A 15,221-nucleotide genomic window follows, 5' to 3' on the forward strand; every position below is an offset into this window, starting at 1 on the left:
AGAAGGAAGTGCTGCAGCGGGCCTCAGTGATCTGGGTCTGCTGGCACAGGAAAGAGGCAAAGAAAGGAAGCTTGATTCTCCAGAGGAAAGAAGGATTAGCACGGAACGTAAGGAGAATAGAGGAACTAAGGAACAGGGTTGGAAGAGAGAACCCTTCCCAAGTTCAGAGCGCAAGGCCGGGGTCCGGTCCCCGAGGTTGTACGGATACTAATAGTCCTGCAGCAGACACCGGAGGAATAGAAGTAGTGACCGCTTTATTCCCACACAAGACTTGGGGGCACAACAGCAACTGGATAGTAAGCCGGGACTAGGTAGTGAGGAGTCCCCGAAGCAGGCTACAGCTGTCTGCTGTGCAAGTAGAGTTCATAGAACATCTGACAGGAGGAAATCCAGTGTAACTCAGTACCTAGCAGTACTTCATTCAAAGGCGCTACAAGAGGAGACGTTCAGAAAAGGCACATATGTTGAACGAGTGTTGGAAAGGAGTACTTCATCTTGCCTGGAAGTTGGCTGAGCCCCTGACCCGGAGGACACGGCACAGATGCGGGCACCTGTACCTGCAACAGACTGAGTAAAGCTTTGGAACTACATGCCCTGGTGTCCTCCACTTATTCCTGCACCAACCTGCCCAGCACTGCTACATCCCTTGCGCCTGACACTACACCATCTATGTGTCACTTCACCTACACTGCCTTGGGACTACAGCCTGCCTGTGGAGGGCTATAACATCATTGCTGCACCACACCATCTGTCCCAGAGGATCTGTCTGCAGCGTCGGCTTACATCTTCATTGCCAAACACCACAGGTGGCGTCACGAATCACTTATAAACTTTCACACTGCAACAACTCCCTTTTACAATGGGCGCCCAGGGCCACGGACCGGGTCACCGCTGCTGTGACAATCCCGGCCCGGTACAGAGTACCCCACAGCCCTGGGAGGGCGACCCATTAGTCTCCGGAGAAAGCAAATGAAGGACCTGATGACAGACCCCCTTTAAGTGCATGAGTGTTCTGCCGAAACATTTTCCTTATACAGATCATACAGGTTTTTTTTGATTCCAGAACAAACTTGGCCCTTCTCTTTACTCAGTACGTTTTGTAGGCTTAGGCTCAGATTTATCAAAATTTTTATGCCAAAGAAGTGGTTTCAAATCTTTGAAAAGCTGCAAAATGTTAGTATTTTCACAATTTCTCCGAACTCTAACACAATGAGTGGAGCTGGGGTGGGACAGGGGCATGATGCCATAGCTCGCCCAATCCATGACGAGCTGTAGCGTTCCGTGTGCCAGAAGTCTCACCCCAGTCCATTTATCAGGACGTATACACTGGGGAAAAGCTCGTGGCCCTTACATTGAAGAAGCCCTCCTCCCAAACTTTGTATCATAATATATTGCAGTCATCATATTATACAGCACTGTGTAGTTACAATTGCACGTTTTCCCTTTCTACCCAGCCAATTCTTATCTTTTCTATTAGGTCTATGACATCACAAGATTAAAACCTGACTAGCTGAATCCTTCTAAGCTCTATATAGAAACAGGAGGTCAATTTTTCCTGCACGAGTCATCAGTCACTGCAAAGTCCCTATCAAGGGGAGGATCTAAGCAGCTGGGTCAGTAATTGAAGAAGGAAATAATTAATGCAGGGAAAAGAGACTTCCTGTTTCTACATAGAGCAAAGAAAAGAGAAGAATTAACTGGGTAGAAACGCAAAAGGAACAATTGTAAGTACACAGTGCCATATAAGAAGATGTCTGAAAAATATAAAGAAGATAACATTTTGATGGGAGCATTTCTTTAAAATAGGTACCTGCTTATAAGACCACTGTTCCCTGGTGCTGAAGACAGCTCACATCCCTGTCCCCTGCTCGCACAGCAATCAGCGCTAGCCGGGGACAATGTTAAGAATTGTATTCATCTGATAGCAGCAAGAGCAGGTGGCGGCTAATGGGAGTATTCATCAGCCGCCGCCTGCACTATTAAAAAAAAAAAAAAAAAAATGACATGGGGTCCCCTGTATTTTGATAACCAGTCAAATAAAAATTAAAAATGGCAACTGCAGACTGTAACCCTCAACTGTCTGTTTTAGCTTGACTGGTTGTCAAAAATGGGGAGGACCCCACGCTGTTTTTTTTTTTTTTACATTTATTTAAATAGTTAAAAAATACAGAGTGGGGATTCCTCTATTCTCAATAACTAGTCTTGCTAAAGCTGACCGCTGAGGATTGCAGCTGGCAGTTTTCCCTGGCTTTATTATGAAAGATACAGGGGAACCACCGTCATTTTTTTAAAAAGTGTATTTAGTGCAGGCGGTGGCTGATGAGAGTATTCAACAGCCGTCACCTGTTCTATAAATAAATACATTTTTTTTTTTTTAAAAACAATGGAGTGGGTTCCCCTGTATTTTTCATAGCCAGCCAGGTGCCACCTGCTCTCGCCGTTATCAGTTTAATACAACTCAACATTGTCCCCTGCTAGCGCTGATCCTACGAGCAGAGGACAATTATGTGAGCTCTCTTCTGCACCCGGAGATCTTGACAAAGGTTTTTCAGTCAAAACGCATTGATCTATCAACATGTGCAATATACCCGACAATATGTGCCCTTTTCCATGTTTTATTTAAAATGGAATAAAAGTTAATTTTTAGCTGCTACCAACATTGCTGGATCCTTCTTTCCTGCTTGTATTTTGGATTATAAGACGCACCCCAAATCTTGAGAAAAATTGGAAAAATTTTTTTTTAATAAAATGGTGGTGCTTCTTATAATCCATGCTTTTATTGTTTACTGGGGGTGGTGGCTGCGGTGAAGCGGGGTCCCAGGGTCGCTGCTGGAGAAGGCAGGAGTGGGGCAATGCTGCAGGCCGCAGGCTGGGATGAGGGGGTGTTCCGATGTGCCGCTGCGAGTGTCTGGTGCTACTGCCATGTCTAGGGCAGCTGCGGGTGTCCGGTGGTGCTGCTGCGGGTGTCTCCAATGCTGCGGGGGCTTTGCCAACATTTTGTGAAAGGCCAGAGCCCCCGCAGTTCCATGGTTTCTGGTGTGGTGGACTCAGAAAATGGCTGCCAGGGGTCGGCGCATGCGCAGATGGACATCCCCGAAGCACCGCCAGACTCCCCCCTCATTCCAGCCTGCAGCAATGGTACCGGTAAGGTATATACGCATTATAAGACGCACCCCCATTTTCGGGAGAAAAAGTGCGTCTTATAATCCGAAAAATATGTTTGTTTGTTTACAACAGTCCCAATGGTGGAATAACGCCAAAGCATCCATAGGAAACTGTGACCAATATCAGATATATACCAAAACAGATATATACCAGACAGTGGGAGCAAACTCAAAGTAAAATTCAAAAACATGACTAAGCGGCTGTTTGCCAGTTAGGATTTGCAAATCCTCAGCATCGCCGCTTGCCCTCCATCCAATCATGGTAATTGTGCACCTTATGTGAGTTATATTTGCTATCAAATAGGAAAAACAATCATTAAAATAAATTGCATACCTTCTATTCTCAGATTACTCAGTGCTACATGAATGAAGAAATTACCAGTTTCACATATCTGTAAAAAAAAACAAAAAAAAAAAAAAACACAAAGAAAACGCAACAAATAAGAGTCTATAAATGGTCTCCTATGCAATGATGTACATACATAATAAAGGTAACTAATCTCATAGGTGATTACATGCAGTTTTGCAGCAGGATATATGATACTCACCAAAAACATGATCATGGAGAAGCTTATCTGCTTTTTCCCATAAGCTGTAAGACATTAAAAACAATCAAATAATGGATCTTGAAAAATACACCGGAGCGTATAATACAAAACATCTTTCTGAAACTTACAGGGTGGAGTGTACAAAGGGTGATTGATATAGTATGCAAGCCACGCTGCAAAGCCCCAGTAGTAGAAGCAGTTCTGTAAAACAATCTGACAGTTATCCCTCGTATAACACCAAGACCCTTAGAAAAACAGAAGAACAGGTTAACACAATACAGAATATTACATAGATACATGATACTATTCCCCGGTGAAATGCTTAGCACAGTACTGTATATCTCCTAGCTAGAAGGCTGAGATTTAATGATTGTTTTTCTCCAATATCAGCTGTGAATACATGATACAATCTGCATCGATTTTGATTATAATCATAAGGGTATATTCACACGGTGCATTTTTGCCAAGTATTTCTGCCACAAAACCCTTTGTATTTTACTGTTCCACCAAAGTGAATGAGATTTCTGAAGTCTCATGCAGATGCTGATTATTTTTTCCTTGCAGATTTGAAGCCGTTTTAGATCTACAGCATGTCAATTCTTTCAACTTTTTTGCAACGTTTTCACCCATTCTAATATGGAAAAAAAAAAAAAAAAAAAAGCAAAAAAATTACACATTTTACACAGCATTTTTCCTGTAGAATGGTCTGCAACAAATACTTAAGAATTGAAACGACAGTTACTAGTTACTCTTTATTCCCTAAATCAATAGTACATATGAAAATTATAAACTTCGTAAAATAGTTTATCGGAAAAATCTGCTTATTTCTCCTCCAGGACTAATCATTCAGTCTTAAAACTCACAGGTAAAAGCTGTATTCAGCGAAGACACATTGTTACATTACTGAAATAAGAGATGACTGCTGGTGCTTATAAGGTTCTACGTAGAAGGGAGAAAGCAAGAGCTCAGCCTCCAGCTCCCCCATCCGTCTCCTTCCTTCCCTTTACATGAGAAATGACAATTGCTACTGATAATATTGTATCTCAGTAATGTAAAAATCTGTCCTGTCTTCACTGACTACAGATTTTACCTTTGAAATGGGAATTTTAAAAATAAAAGATCAGTCCTGCGAAGAAAAAAAAAAAAAAAAAGCAGATTTCTCTGATAAAATATATTACAAAGTTGCTTATTTTCATGTGCACTATTGATTTTCTAAATAAAAATTAAAACAGTTACTCTTTCACCCCTTAACAGCCTCCCTACATTTGATGAGGGCTCTGGCACTGAGCCCACATGTTTCCCTGCATATGACTACATTTGATCATCTGTCACGTGCCTCCAACAGCCATGTGTGGATCCTCGATCCACCTGCAGCTGTTGACAAGTTAAATGCCACTGTCAGTCTCTGACAGTGGCATTTATCACACGCTGGGAAGATGGGCATCACAAACACGCCCATCGGCGCCCCTGTCACGGGATAGCCGATGGGTTGCCATTTGCCAATGCAGTCGGGGGTCTGCAGAAAACCCGTGCCGGTCATTGTGAATCTCCTCTGAACGTCAGCCCGTGGCCAGGCTGGTGTTCATAGGAAATCGTGATTTTTGCTGCACATAGCAAAGAAATAAAAGAAAAAAAAAAAAAAAAACAACAACAAACACACACACACACACACACACACACACACACACACACACACACACACACACACACACACACACACGTTCATATCACCATGCTCCATTCAAAATAAAACAAACAACCACGTTTGGCATCGCCGCGTTCAGAAATTTCCGATCAAAGTACACTGTTCAAAAAAATAAATAAATAAATAAATAAAAGGGAACACTAAAATACCACATCCTAGATATCTCTGAATTAAATATTTCAGTTGCAAATCTTTATTCATTACACAGTTTAATGCGTTGAGAACAATAAATCATAAAAATGATCAATGTAAATCCAAATTAATATCCCATGAAGGTCTGGATTTGGAACGATACTCAAAATCGAAGTGGAAAATCAAATTACAGACTGATCCAACTTCAGTGGAAATGCCTCAAGACAAGGAAATGATGCTGTATGACCTCCCTACAATGACTGGGCATGGTCCTGATGATGCAGCAGATGTTCTCCTGAGGGATCTCTTCCAAGACTTGGATTAATGCATCCGCCTATTCCTGGACAGTCTGTGGTGCAACGTGACGTTGGCGGATGGAGCGAGACATGATGTCCCAGATGTGCTCAATCAGATTCAGGTCTGGGGAATGGGTGGGCCAGTCCATAGATTCAATGCCTTCATCTTGCAGGAACTGCAGACACATGAGGTCTGACATTGTCCTGCATTAGGAGGAACCCAGGGCCCACCGCATCAGCATAAGGTCTCACAAGGTGTCTGAGGATCTCATCTCGGTACCTAATGGCAGTCAGGCTACTTCTGGCGATCACATGGAGGGCTGTGCGGCCCTCCAAAGAAATGCCACCCTACACCATTACTGACCCACTGCCAAACCGGTCATGCTGAAGGATGTTGCAGGCAGCAGATAGCTCTCCACAGCGTCTCCAGATTCTGTCACGTGCTCAGTGTGAACCTGCTTTCATCTGTGAAGAGCACAGGGCGCCAGTGGCGAATTTGCCAATCCTGGTGTTCTGTGGCAAATGCCAAGCGTCCTGCACGGTGTTGGGCTGTGAGCACAACCCCCATCTGTGGACATCGGGCACTCAGACCATCCTCATGGAGTCGGTTTCTAACCATTTGTGCAGACACATGCACATTTGTGGCCTACTGGAGGTCATTTTGCAGGACTGACAGTGCTCCTCCTGTTCCTCCTTGCACAAAGGCTGAGGTAGCAGTCCTGCTGCTGGGTTGTTGCCCTCTTACGGCACCCTCCACATCTCTTAGTGTACTGGCCTGTCTCCTGGTAGCCCCTCCAGCCTCTGGACACTACGCTGACAGACACAGCAAACCTTCTTGCCACAGGTCGCATTGATGCATGCATGAGCTGCACTACCTGAGCCACTTATGTGGGCTGTAGAGTCTGTCTCACACTACCATGAGTGTGAAAGCACAACCAGCATTCAAAAGTGACCAAAACATCAGCCAGAAAGCATTGGTACTGAGATGTGGTCTGTGGTCCCCACCTGCAGAACCACTCCTTTATTGAGTGTGCCTTGATAATTGCCAATAATTTCCATCTGTTGTCAATTCCATTTGCACTACAGTACGTGAAATTGATTGTCGATCAATGTTGCTTCCTAAGTGGACAGTTTGATTTCACAGAAGTTTGTTTAACTTGGAGTTATATTCTGTTGTTTAAGTGTTCCCTTTATTTTTTTTTTGAGCAGTGTATAAAGTATATTAATCTAAATCGATAAACGGTGTAATGATTAAAAGAAAACAAAATGGAAACACCAGAATTACTGACAGATTGTCAGTGAAAATAATTGTGCATCAGCACAGCCCATTGAATAATAGCTTGGAGAAGAATGACCAGGATGGTGTGCAGACTGCAAACTATGTCCTATGAGGAGCTGATAAAGGATCTTGGAATGTTTTGCTTATAAAAAAGAAGGCTAAAAGGAGACTTAATAGCGGTCTACAAACATCTTTAGGGATGTCACTGTGGCGCCCCTGAGGCTCAGGCGCCACAGAGGTACTGCACCTTCTCCTAAGGTGTAGTGCCCCACCATCCAGGTAAGGTGGGAACTCCTTTCCACACTCCATCACTCGCACCCCACACAACAGGGTAGTTCTGCACAACCACATTGCGGCTCAGTGCTTAGAGAGTAGCAGAGCACCTCTGGTGGTTTCCTGCTTGGAACCCTGGATGTGCTGGGAGGTGGGTGGAGTTTAGATACATAAAAGAGTGGGAAAGTGTAGGATTACGGAGTCAGTCTGACAGAAGGTCAGTCGGAAAGGAAGCCACTTGGGAGGAGTGGGGATCCCTGGAAGAAGGGATGGAGGAAGGAGTGCTGCAGCTGCCTCAGTGATCTGAGCCAGCTGGCACGGGAAAGGAAAGGAAGGAGAAAGACGTAGAACTGCAACCTAATCTTCCATAAGAGAGAGAAAGACCAGTACGGCACAAAGGATTAAGGAGAACAGAGAGGACGTGGGTTGGAACAGGAACCCTGCCTACAGGTTCTCAGCGCAAGGCCGGGGCCCGGTCTCCGAGGTTGTATGGACACTTATGGTTCTGCAGCAGACACCGGTGGAGTAGGAGGCTGCAAATGCACTACTCCCATCTAAGACTTGGGGCACAACAGCAACTGATTAGAGAGCCGTGGCTCAGGAGAAGGGAGTCCCCGAAGCAGGCTACAGCTGTCTGCCATACGAGTAGAGTTCTTGGGAACATCTGACAGGAGGAACTCCAGAGTACCACGGTACTGGAGCTCTTCACACTTTAAGGCGCAATAGAGGAGTCGTTCAGGAAAGGTACATGTTGGCGGAGTGTTGGAGAGGAGCTTTCCATCTGGAGGCAGGCACCCTTGTGTACCGCAGACTGTGAGTAAAGCCTTGGAACTGCAAGTCTCAGTGTCCTCCATTCATTCTTGCGCCAACCCGCTCAGCACCGCTACATCTGGGTACCATCCTTTACACTGCCTGCGCCTTTCCACAACCATTACAACTACACTGCCCTGGGACATCAGCCCTGCCTGTGGAGGGCTATACCATCACTGCTGCACCACACCATCTGTCCCAGGGGATCTGTCTGCCGCGTCGGCTTAACACCTCCCTTGCTGAGCACCACAGGTGGCGTCACGAACTATTCCATTCCATTAACTACAATCCCCCATTACTTGGGCGCCCAGGGCCACGGACCGGGTCACCGCTGCTGTGACACATTCCCGACACCGGCCTGGTACCAAGTACCCCACAGCCCTGGGAGGGCGACCCATCACAGTTTAGAGGGATCATACTTATTCTCATTTGCACATGGAAACACAAGAAGCAAAGGAATGAAGCTGAAAGGGAGAAGACACAGATTAGAAGATTAGATATTAGAAAATAACTTTGACAGTAAGGGTGATCAATGCGCTTAACAAAAATCTGACTGGCACATCCAAGGTAGTGTGAATAGGTGCTAACTAAGGAGCAGCTACCTCCATGTAATGTATAATATACAAAAAAGTTGCACTTTATCATGCTAAAACACGTCAATGTGAAATATATGAAATACGAACAGCTACGAACGGCTTTTGAATACAAAAGAAAAAAAAAAAACGACACTTTGCACACAGTTTCTCCAAGTTATGTCTTCCCATCAACCAACAAAAAGTCATGGGTTCATATCCAATGTGAATACCTCTCTTAGGCCAGCAGAAACTCACACGAGTCTCTTGAATCAACCCGCCGGCACTCAGGACTGGAGCTGCAGCTGCATAGAAATACATGTTGATGTGAAAAGACTAGTGAGTTTCTCGCATCACACATGGTATTGTGATCCCAGCCTTAGGCGGATGACTGAATTCCTGGGTGAATGTGGATTCCTCTCTCAGCCATGCCTGCATATATGGGTAGGTGAGAATCTCCTGTAATTAAAATCACCACATGTTGAAAGGAGGAGTGCTCTTTGGAGCTTGGATGTGCCAGTCGGTCATCCATTAGATGACCCATTTCTGGGGTGGTTGAGGGTTTATGTTCTTAGTCTGGGAGGGGGGGTCCCCTTCCTTGGCTTTTATCAACCCGCAGTTGTCTGCCTAGCTTTTGCTGGTTATTAATAGGGATGACCCCATGTCATTGTTTTTTGGGTTACAACTTGTTAATAGCCAGTAACAGCCAAGTAGACTGGGAAGCTCCATGTTTCTTACCCCCTTCCCAGACTATAAACATCAGCCCCCAGCTGTGGGCTTTCCCTTAGCTGGTTAAGAAAAAAATGGGGGATCCCACACCATTTTTTCCTTTAATTATTAGCTGAATACATGTACAGTAAGCTACACGCAAAACACTTATTATATATCTCAATGACATGTGTCTATCTTATCTATATATAAGATTGTTAGTACACTAGTTTGAAATAACTATTGTATGCAAAAGCTGATGTTAAAAACGCACTGCATTCAGATTTCATATGCATGTCATACAGATGCTAAGTGAGAAAAAAAGAAACATGACACTCTCCAACTTTATATACATAGATGTGAGTGCATCCTTAATATATGAGGGTATTCACATCCTAATTGGAGTAAGGGTTTAGGAATTTTTCAAGGGACCGAAAGCAATTGGACAATTATCTCAAAATCTCTTTGGTGGGCTATTTTCTCATTAATCCATCATCAATTAAGAAGGTCAAACATCTGGAGCTGAATCCAGGTGTAGCATTTTCATTTGGAAGCTGTTGCCATGAACCCACAATATGCGGTCAAAGACCATCATTAGGCTAAAAAAAAAAAAAAAAGTCCATCTGATAGATACTATGGCATCATCATGGCCATGGCACCCACTATGACATCATAGTCGCCATGGCAACCACTATATCATCGTCGCCGTGCCACTGCACTATAACATCATTGTCGCCATGGCAACCATTGTGACATCATTGTTGCCATGACCAACCACTGACATCATCGCCATGGCAACCACTAAATGACATAATTGTCACCATGAAAACCCACTATGAGATTAATGTCGCCATGGTAACCCATTATGACATCATTCTCGCCATGGAAACCTCTATGACATTGTCTCCATGGCAACCACTATGTAATCGTCGTCATGGCAATCCACTATGACATCAGCGCCATGGAAACCACTATGATATAATCACCATGACATCATCGTCACCACGTCAACTCACTGACATCGTCACCATGACAACCCACTATGACATAGTCGCCATGGAAACCACTATGACATCATCATCATAAAAACCCGCTATGACATCGCCATGGCAACCCATTATATCATCGTCACCATGACAACCCACTATGACATTATCACCATGTCAACTCACTGACATCAATGTCACCATGGAAGCCACTATGACATAATAGTACTCAAAAACCCGCTATGACATAATCGCCACCATGACATCGTCACCATGGCAACATACTAGGACGTCACGGTCGCCATGGCAACCACTATGACAGTGACGTGTATTTTTTTCTTTTTACATAAAAGTGTATTTTTAGGGGATTTTTTCATATTTTTTTTTTACATATTTTTTTTTCAAAAAGGTTTTTTTTACCTTGTCCCTTTATGGGACTTTGACTTTGATTTTCAGGTATAATACATTGCAATGCTCCAGCATTGCAATGCATTATACCTATGGAGAAAGCTGCTGAGACCATGCTGTGAGCATGGTCTCAGAGGCTTTCCGTAGCTGGATGACCCGGGGGTTGTCATGACAACCCCGAGTCATCATGGCATGGCACAGATTGGGCCATGCAATTACATCGAGGGGATGCCGATCAGAAGGCAGATGGAGCCCCCAACCCTCTGCCTCCCCCTGAACGCTGCGATCGCGCTCGATTGCAGCAATCAGGGAGTTAGCAGCCACTGGCAGCGCTGAGCTCCTGCACTCACCGGGCAGGAGATGCTGAAATTTCAGCATATCCTGCCAGATCATGCTGTGATCGGTCAGTCAGATTGACTGATCGATCGCAGCGTTCTGGGTGCAGGGACCGACTGCAAGGGTCCCTGCACCCCTTGCCGTGCCGCTCAGCTGTCGGCATTGAACACCTCTGCGTGTTTACACGCAGTGGTAGTTCAAAGGCATGACGGGCATAGCCCGTCATGATGCAGGAACTGACATCCTGTCATGACGGGCTATGCCCTTCAATGGACGTTAAGGGGTTAAAGGGAATCAGTCACCAATTTTGCTATGCAGTCTGAGGGCATGGTGTATGGGCTGAGACCCTCCTTTCACTGATGTGTCATTACCTGGTCTGCTTACAATCAGTTTTCTCTGCTGTAGATCTAGCAGTGCTCAAATGCTGAGCCCTGTATAACCCCACCCACACCACTGATTGGCAGCTTTCTGTGTACACTGTAAAAGCTGCCAATCAGTGAGGGGGGTGGGGTTACATGGTACATGGTTATGAGGTACAAGACTCCTAGTCTTCTAGTGAGGATCATCTGCTGATAAAACTCTTGATTTTATTGAAACAGCAACACACAGCCCAGTAAGTGACACATCGCTGGAATCCAGGCTCTCAACTACATCATGGTGCTCTCAGATTACATAACAAAAACCTGCTGATAGATAATGTTTAAATTAATATTATTTGCTTGTCCCATATGCATCATTCCTCCAATTTGTTTTAATGGTCATTTATAATAATAATAATAAATTTTATTTTTATAGCGCCGACATATTCCGCCGCACTTTACATTTCAGAGGGGATTTGTACAGACAATAGACATTACAGCATAACAATAATCACATACAGTAGATTATAACAAATAACAAGAGGAGTGAGGGCCCTGCTCGCAAGCTTACAGTCTATGAGGAAAGAGGGAGACACGAAAGGTGGGTGGTAACAGTTGCCCTGATTGTATGGACCAGCCATAATGTTAAGTGTGTAACAGTACAGACACAGAGGGCTAATGGATGCATAAAGCATGTGGGAACATGATGCTGGGAACCTGGTTATGGTAAAACTTTTGGCTCTGCCACACAGGGATAGGTTAGGTTAATGTGTTGAGGCGATAGGCCAGTCTGAATAAATGCGTTTTCAGGACACGCTTAAAATTGTGGGGATTGGGGACTAATCGTATTGACCTGGGAAGTGCATTCCAAAGAATTGGCGCGGCACGTGTAAAGTCTTGGAGACGGGAGTGGGAGGTTCTGACTATTGAGGATACTAACCTCAGGTCATCAGCAGAACGGAGGGCGCGGGTAGGGTGGTATACTGAAACAAGGGAGGAGATGTAGGGTGGTGCTGAGCCATGGAGGGCTTTGTGGGTCAGGGTAATAAGTTTATACTGAATTCTGGAGTGGATGGGTAGCCAGTGTAATGACTGGCACAAGATAGAGGCATCGGTGTAACGATTGGTGAGGAATATGATCCTGGCTGCAGCATTCAAGACAGATTGGAGAGGGGAGAGTTTGGTAAGAGGGAGACCGATTAGAAGAGAGTTACAATAGTCGAGACGAGAATGAATAAGAGAAACAGTAAGAGTTTTTGCAGAGTCAAAAGTAAGAAAAGGTCGAATTCTAGAAATGTTTTTGAGGTGCAGATGACAAGAGCGAGCCAGTGATCGAATGTGGGGGGGCAAAGGAAAGCTCGGAATCAAGTATGACCCCAAGACAGCGGGCATGTTGCTGGGGAGTAATAGTGGAACCACACACAGAAATAGCAATGTCGGGTATAGGTACATTAGTAGCGGGAGGAAACACCAGGAGTTCAGTCTTTGACAGGTTCAGTTTCAGATATAGTGAGGACATGATATTAGACACAGCGTTTAGACAATCGCCAGTGTTTTCTAGAAAGGCTGGCGTGATGTCAGGAGAAGAAGCGTATAATTGGGTGTCATCAGCATAGAGATGGTACTGGAAACCAAATCTACTGATTGTTTGACCAATAGGGGCAGTGTACAAGGAGAAGAGGAGGGGGCCTAGAACCGATCCTTGAGGAACCCCAACAGTAAGGGGAAGGTGAGAGGAGGAGGAACCGGCAAAAGAAACAGTAAAGGAGCGGTCGGAGAGATAGGAGGAGAACCAGGAGAGAACGGTGTCCTTGAGGCCAATGGAATGGAGCATAGTGAGGAGGAGCTGATGATCCACAGTGTCGAATGCTGCAGAGAGATCCAAGAGAATTAGCATGGAGTAATGACCATTTGATTTAGCTGTTAGCAGATCATTAGAGACTTTAGTGAGGGCAGTTTCGGTGGAGTGTAGAGAGCGGAAATCGGATTGGAGAGAGTCGAGAACAGAGTTTTCTGAGACATAGCGGATAAGACGGGAGTGGACCAGGCGTTCCAGGAGTTTAGAGATGAAGGGAAGATTAGAGACAGGTCTATAGTTAGCGGCACAGTTTTGGTCGAGGGATGGTTTTTTAAGTAGTGGATGTATGATGGCATGCTTAAATGAGGAGGGAAAAATACCAGAAGAGAGAGAGAGGTTAAATATTTTAGTTAGGTGAGGGGTGACAGCAGGGGAAAGGGACTGGAGGAGATGTGACGGAAATGGGTCACTGGTGCAAGTAGTTGGGCAAGAAGATGCAAGGAGCCTGCTTACTTCTTCTTCTGTGACTGGTTCAAAATCAGAGAGTGAGTTAGATGCAGTGGGGGAGGGAGGACAGTGCATGGTATGAGGGGATTTGGAGATAATTTCCTGTCGGATCTGGTCAATTTTTTCTTTGAAGTAATTGGCCAGATCGTCAGCTCGGAGCTCCGTGGTTGGGGCCTGTACTCTTGGATTGAGTAGAGAATGAAAAGTGTCAAAGAGACGTTTCTGGTTGTTGGACAGTGAGGTGATGAGGGTGTTGAAATAGGTTTGTTTGGAGAGGTGAAGGGCAGTGTTGTATGTTCTAAGCATAAACTTAAAATGGATGAAATCTTCGTGTAGATTGGATTTTCTCCACAGACGTTCGGCGCACCTGGAGCACCGCTGCAGGAAATGTGTTTGCACCGTGTGCCAGGGTTGTCGCCGTCTGCGTTGTGGTGTTCTATTTATAGGGGGTGCAAATTCATCCAGGGCACTTTGAAGTGTTACATTGTAATGCTTCAATGCAGAATCAGGACATGAGAGGGAGGAGATAGGGGCCAATGAAGACTGCAAGTTCTTCAGAAGTTTCTGGGTGTTAATGGCCTGTATGTTTCTATAAGTCTGGACAGTGGGGGTGACCTGAGCAGCCTGGCAGTTCTTTATAGAGAATGAAAGAAGATTGTGGTCAGAGAGCGGGAGAGGGGAGTTTGCAAAATCATCCACTGCACAAAGCCGAGAGAAGACCAAGTCGAGGGAGTTTCCGTCTTCATGCGTTGGAGAATTAGTAAGCTGCGAAAGGCCAAACGAGGAGGTTAGAGATAAAAGGTGAGTAGCAGATGGGGAGAGGGGAAGAGCAATGGGGATGTTGAAATCTCCCATGATGAGGGTAGGGATGTCACAGGAGAGAAAATGTGGAAGCCAAGTGGCAAAATGATCCAGGAACTGATGGGAGGGGCCGGGAGGACGATACACCACCGCCACTTGCATGGAGAAAGGGGTGTAGAGTCTGACGGCATGGACCTCAAAAGAAGGGAAGACAAGTGAGGGTACTTGAGGGATAACCTGAAAGGTACATTTTGGTGATAGGAGCAGACCAACGCCTCCACCAGCTCTATTGTCTGATCTTGGGGTATGAGAGAAGTGTAGCCCCCCGTATGAAAGAGCAGCAGCAGCGGTAGTATCTGACTGCTGGATCCAGGTTTCAGTAAGAGCCAGGAGGTTAAGAGAATTAGAAAGGAAGAAGTCATGAATGAAGGAGAGTTTGTTACACACTGAGCGAGAATTCCAAAGTGCACAATTAAGAGAGACAGATGGCATGCAGGGAATATTAATAAGATTAGAGGGGTTTCTGAGTTTAGCAGTGG

The 15,221-nt window shown here is 45.1% G+C and overlaps 1 protein-coding gene across 1 annotated transcript in view; it reads right to left on the reverse strand.

Moving 5' to 3' along the window:
• The window catches only part of LOC141085835 (very-long-chain enoyl-CoA reductase-like), a 72,057-nt gene that overhangs the window by 7,889 nt on the left and 48,947 nt on the right, over nt 1-15,221 (reverse strand). The window contains exons 8-10 of the mRNA XM_073571416.1: nt 3,841-3,913; nt 3,713-3,756; nt 3,499-3,556 (exon numbers count right to left, since the gene is read on the reverse strand). Coding sequence (XP_073427517.1) covers nt 3,499-3,556; nt 3,713-3,756; nt 3,841-3,913 — 175 coding nt within the window. The remainder of the gene's footprint in view (nt 1-3,498; nt 3,557-3,712; nt 3,757-3,840; nt 3,914-15,221) is intronic.

Source organism: Dendrobates tinctorius, unplaced genomic scaffold (assembly GCF_039654945.1).
Source record: "Dendrobates tinctorius isolate UK_male_01 unplaced genomic scaffold, ASM3965494v1 ptg000029l, whole genome shotgun sequence".
Classification (NCBI taxonomy): Eukaryota; Metazoa; Chordata; class Amphibia; order Anura; family Dendrobatidae; genus Dendrobates; species Dendrobates tinctorius.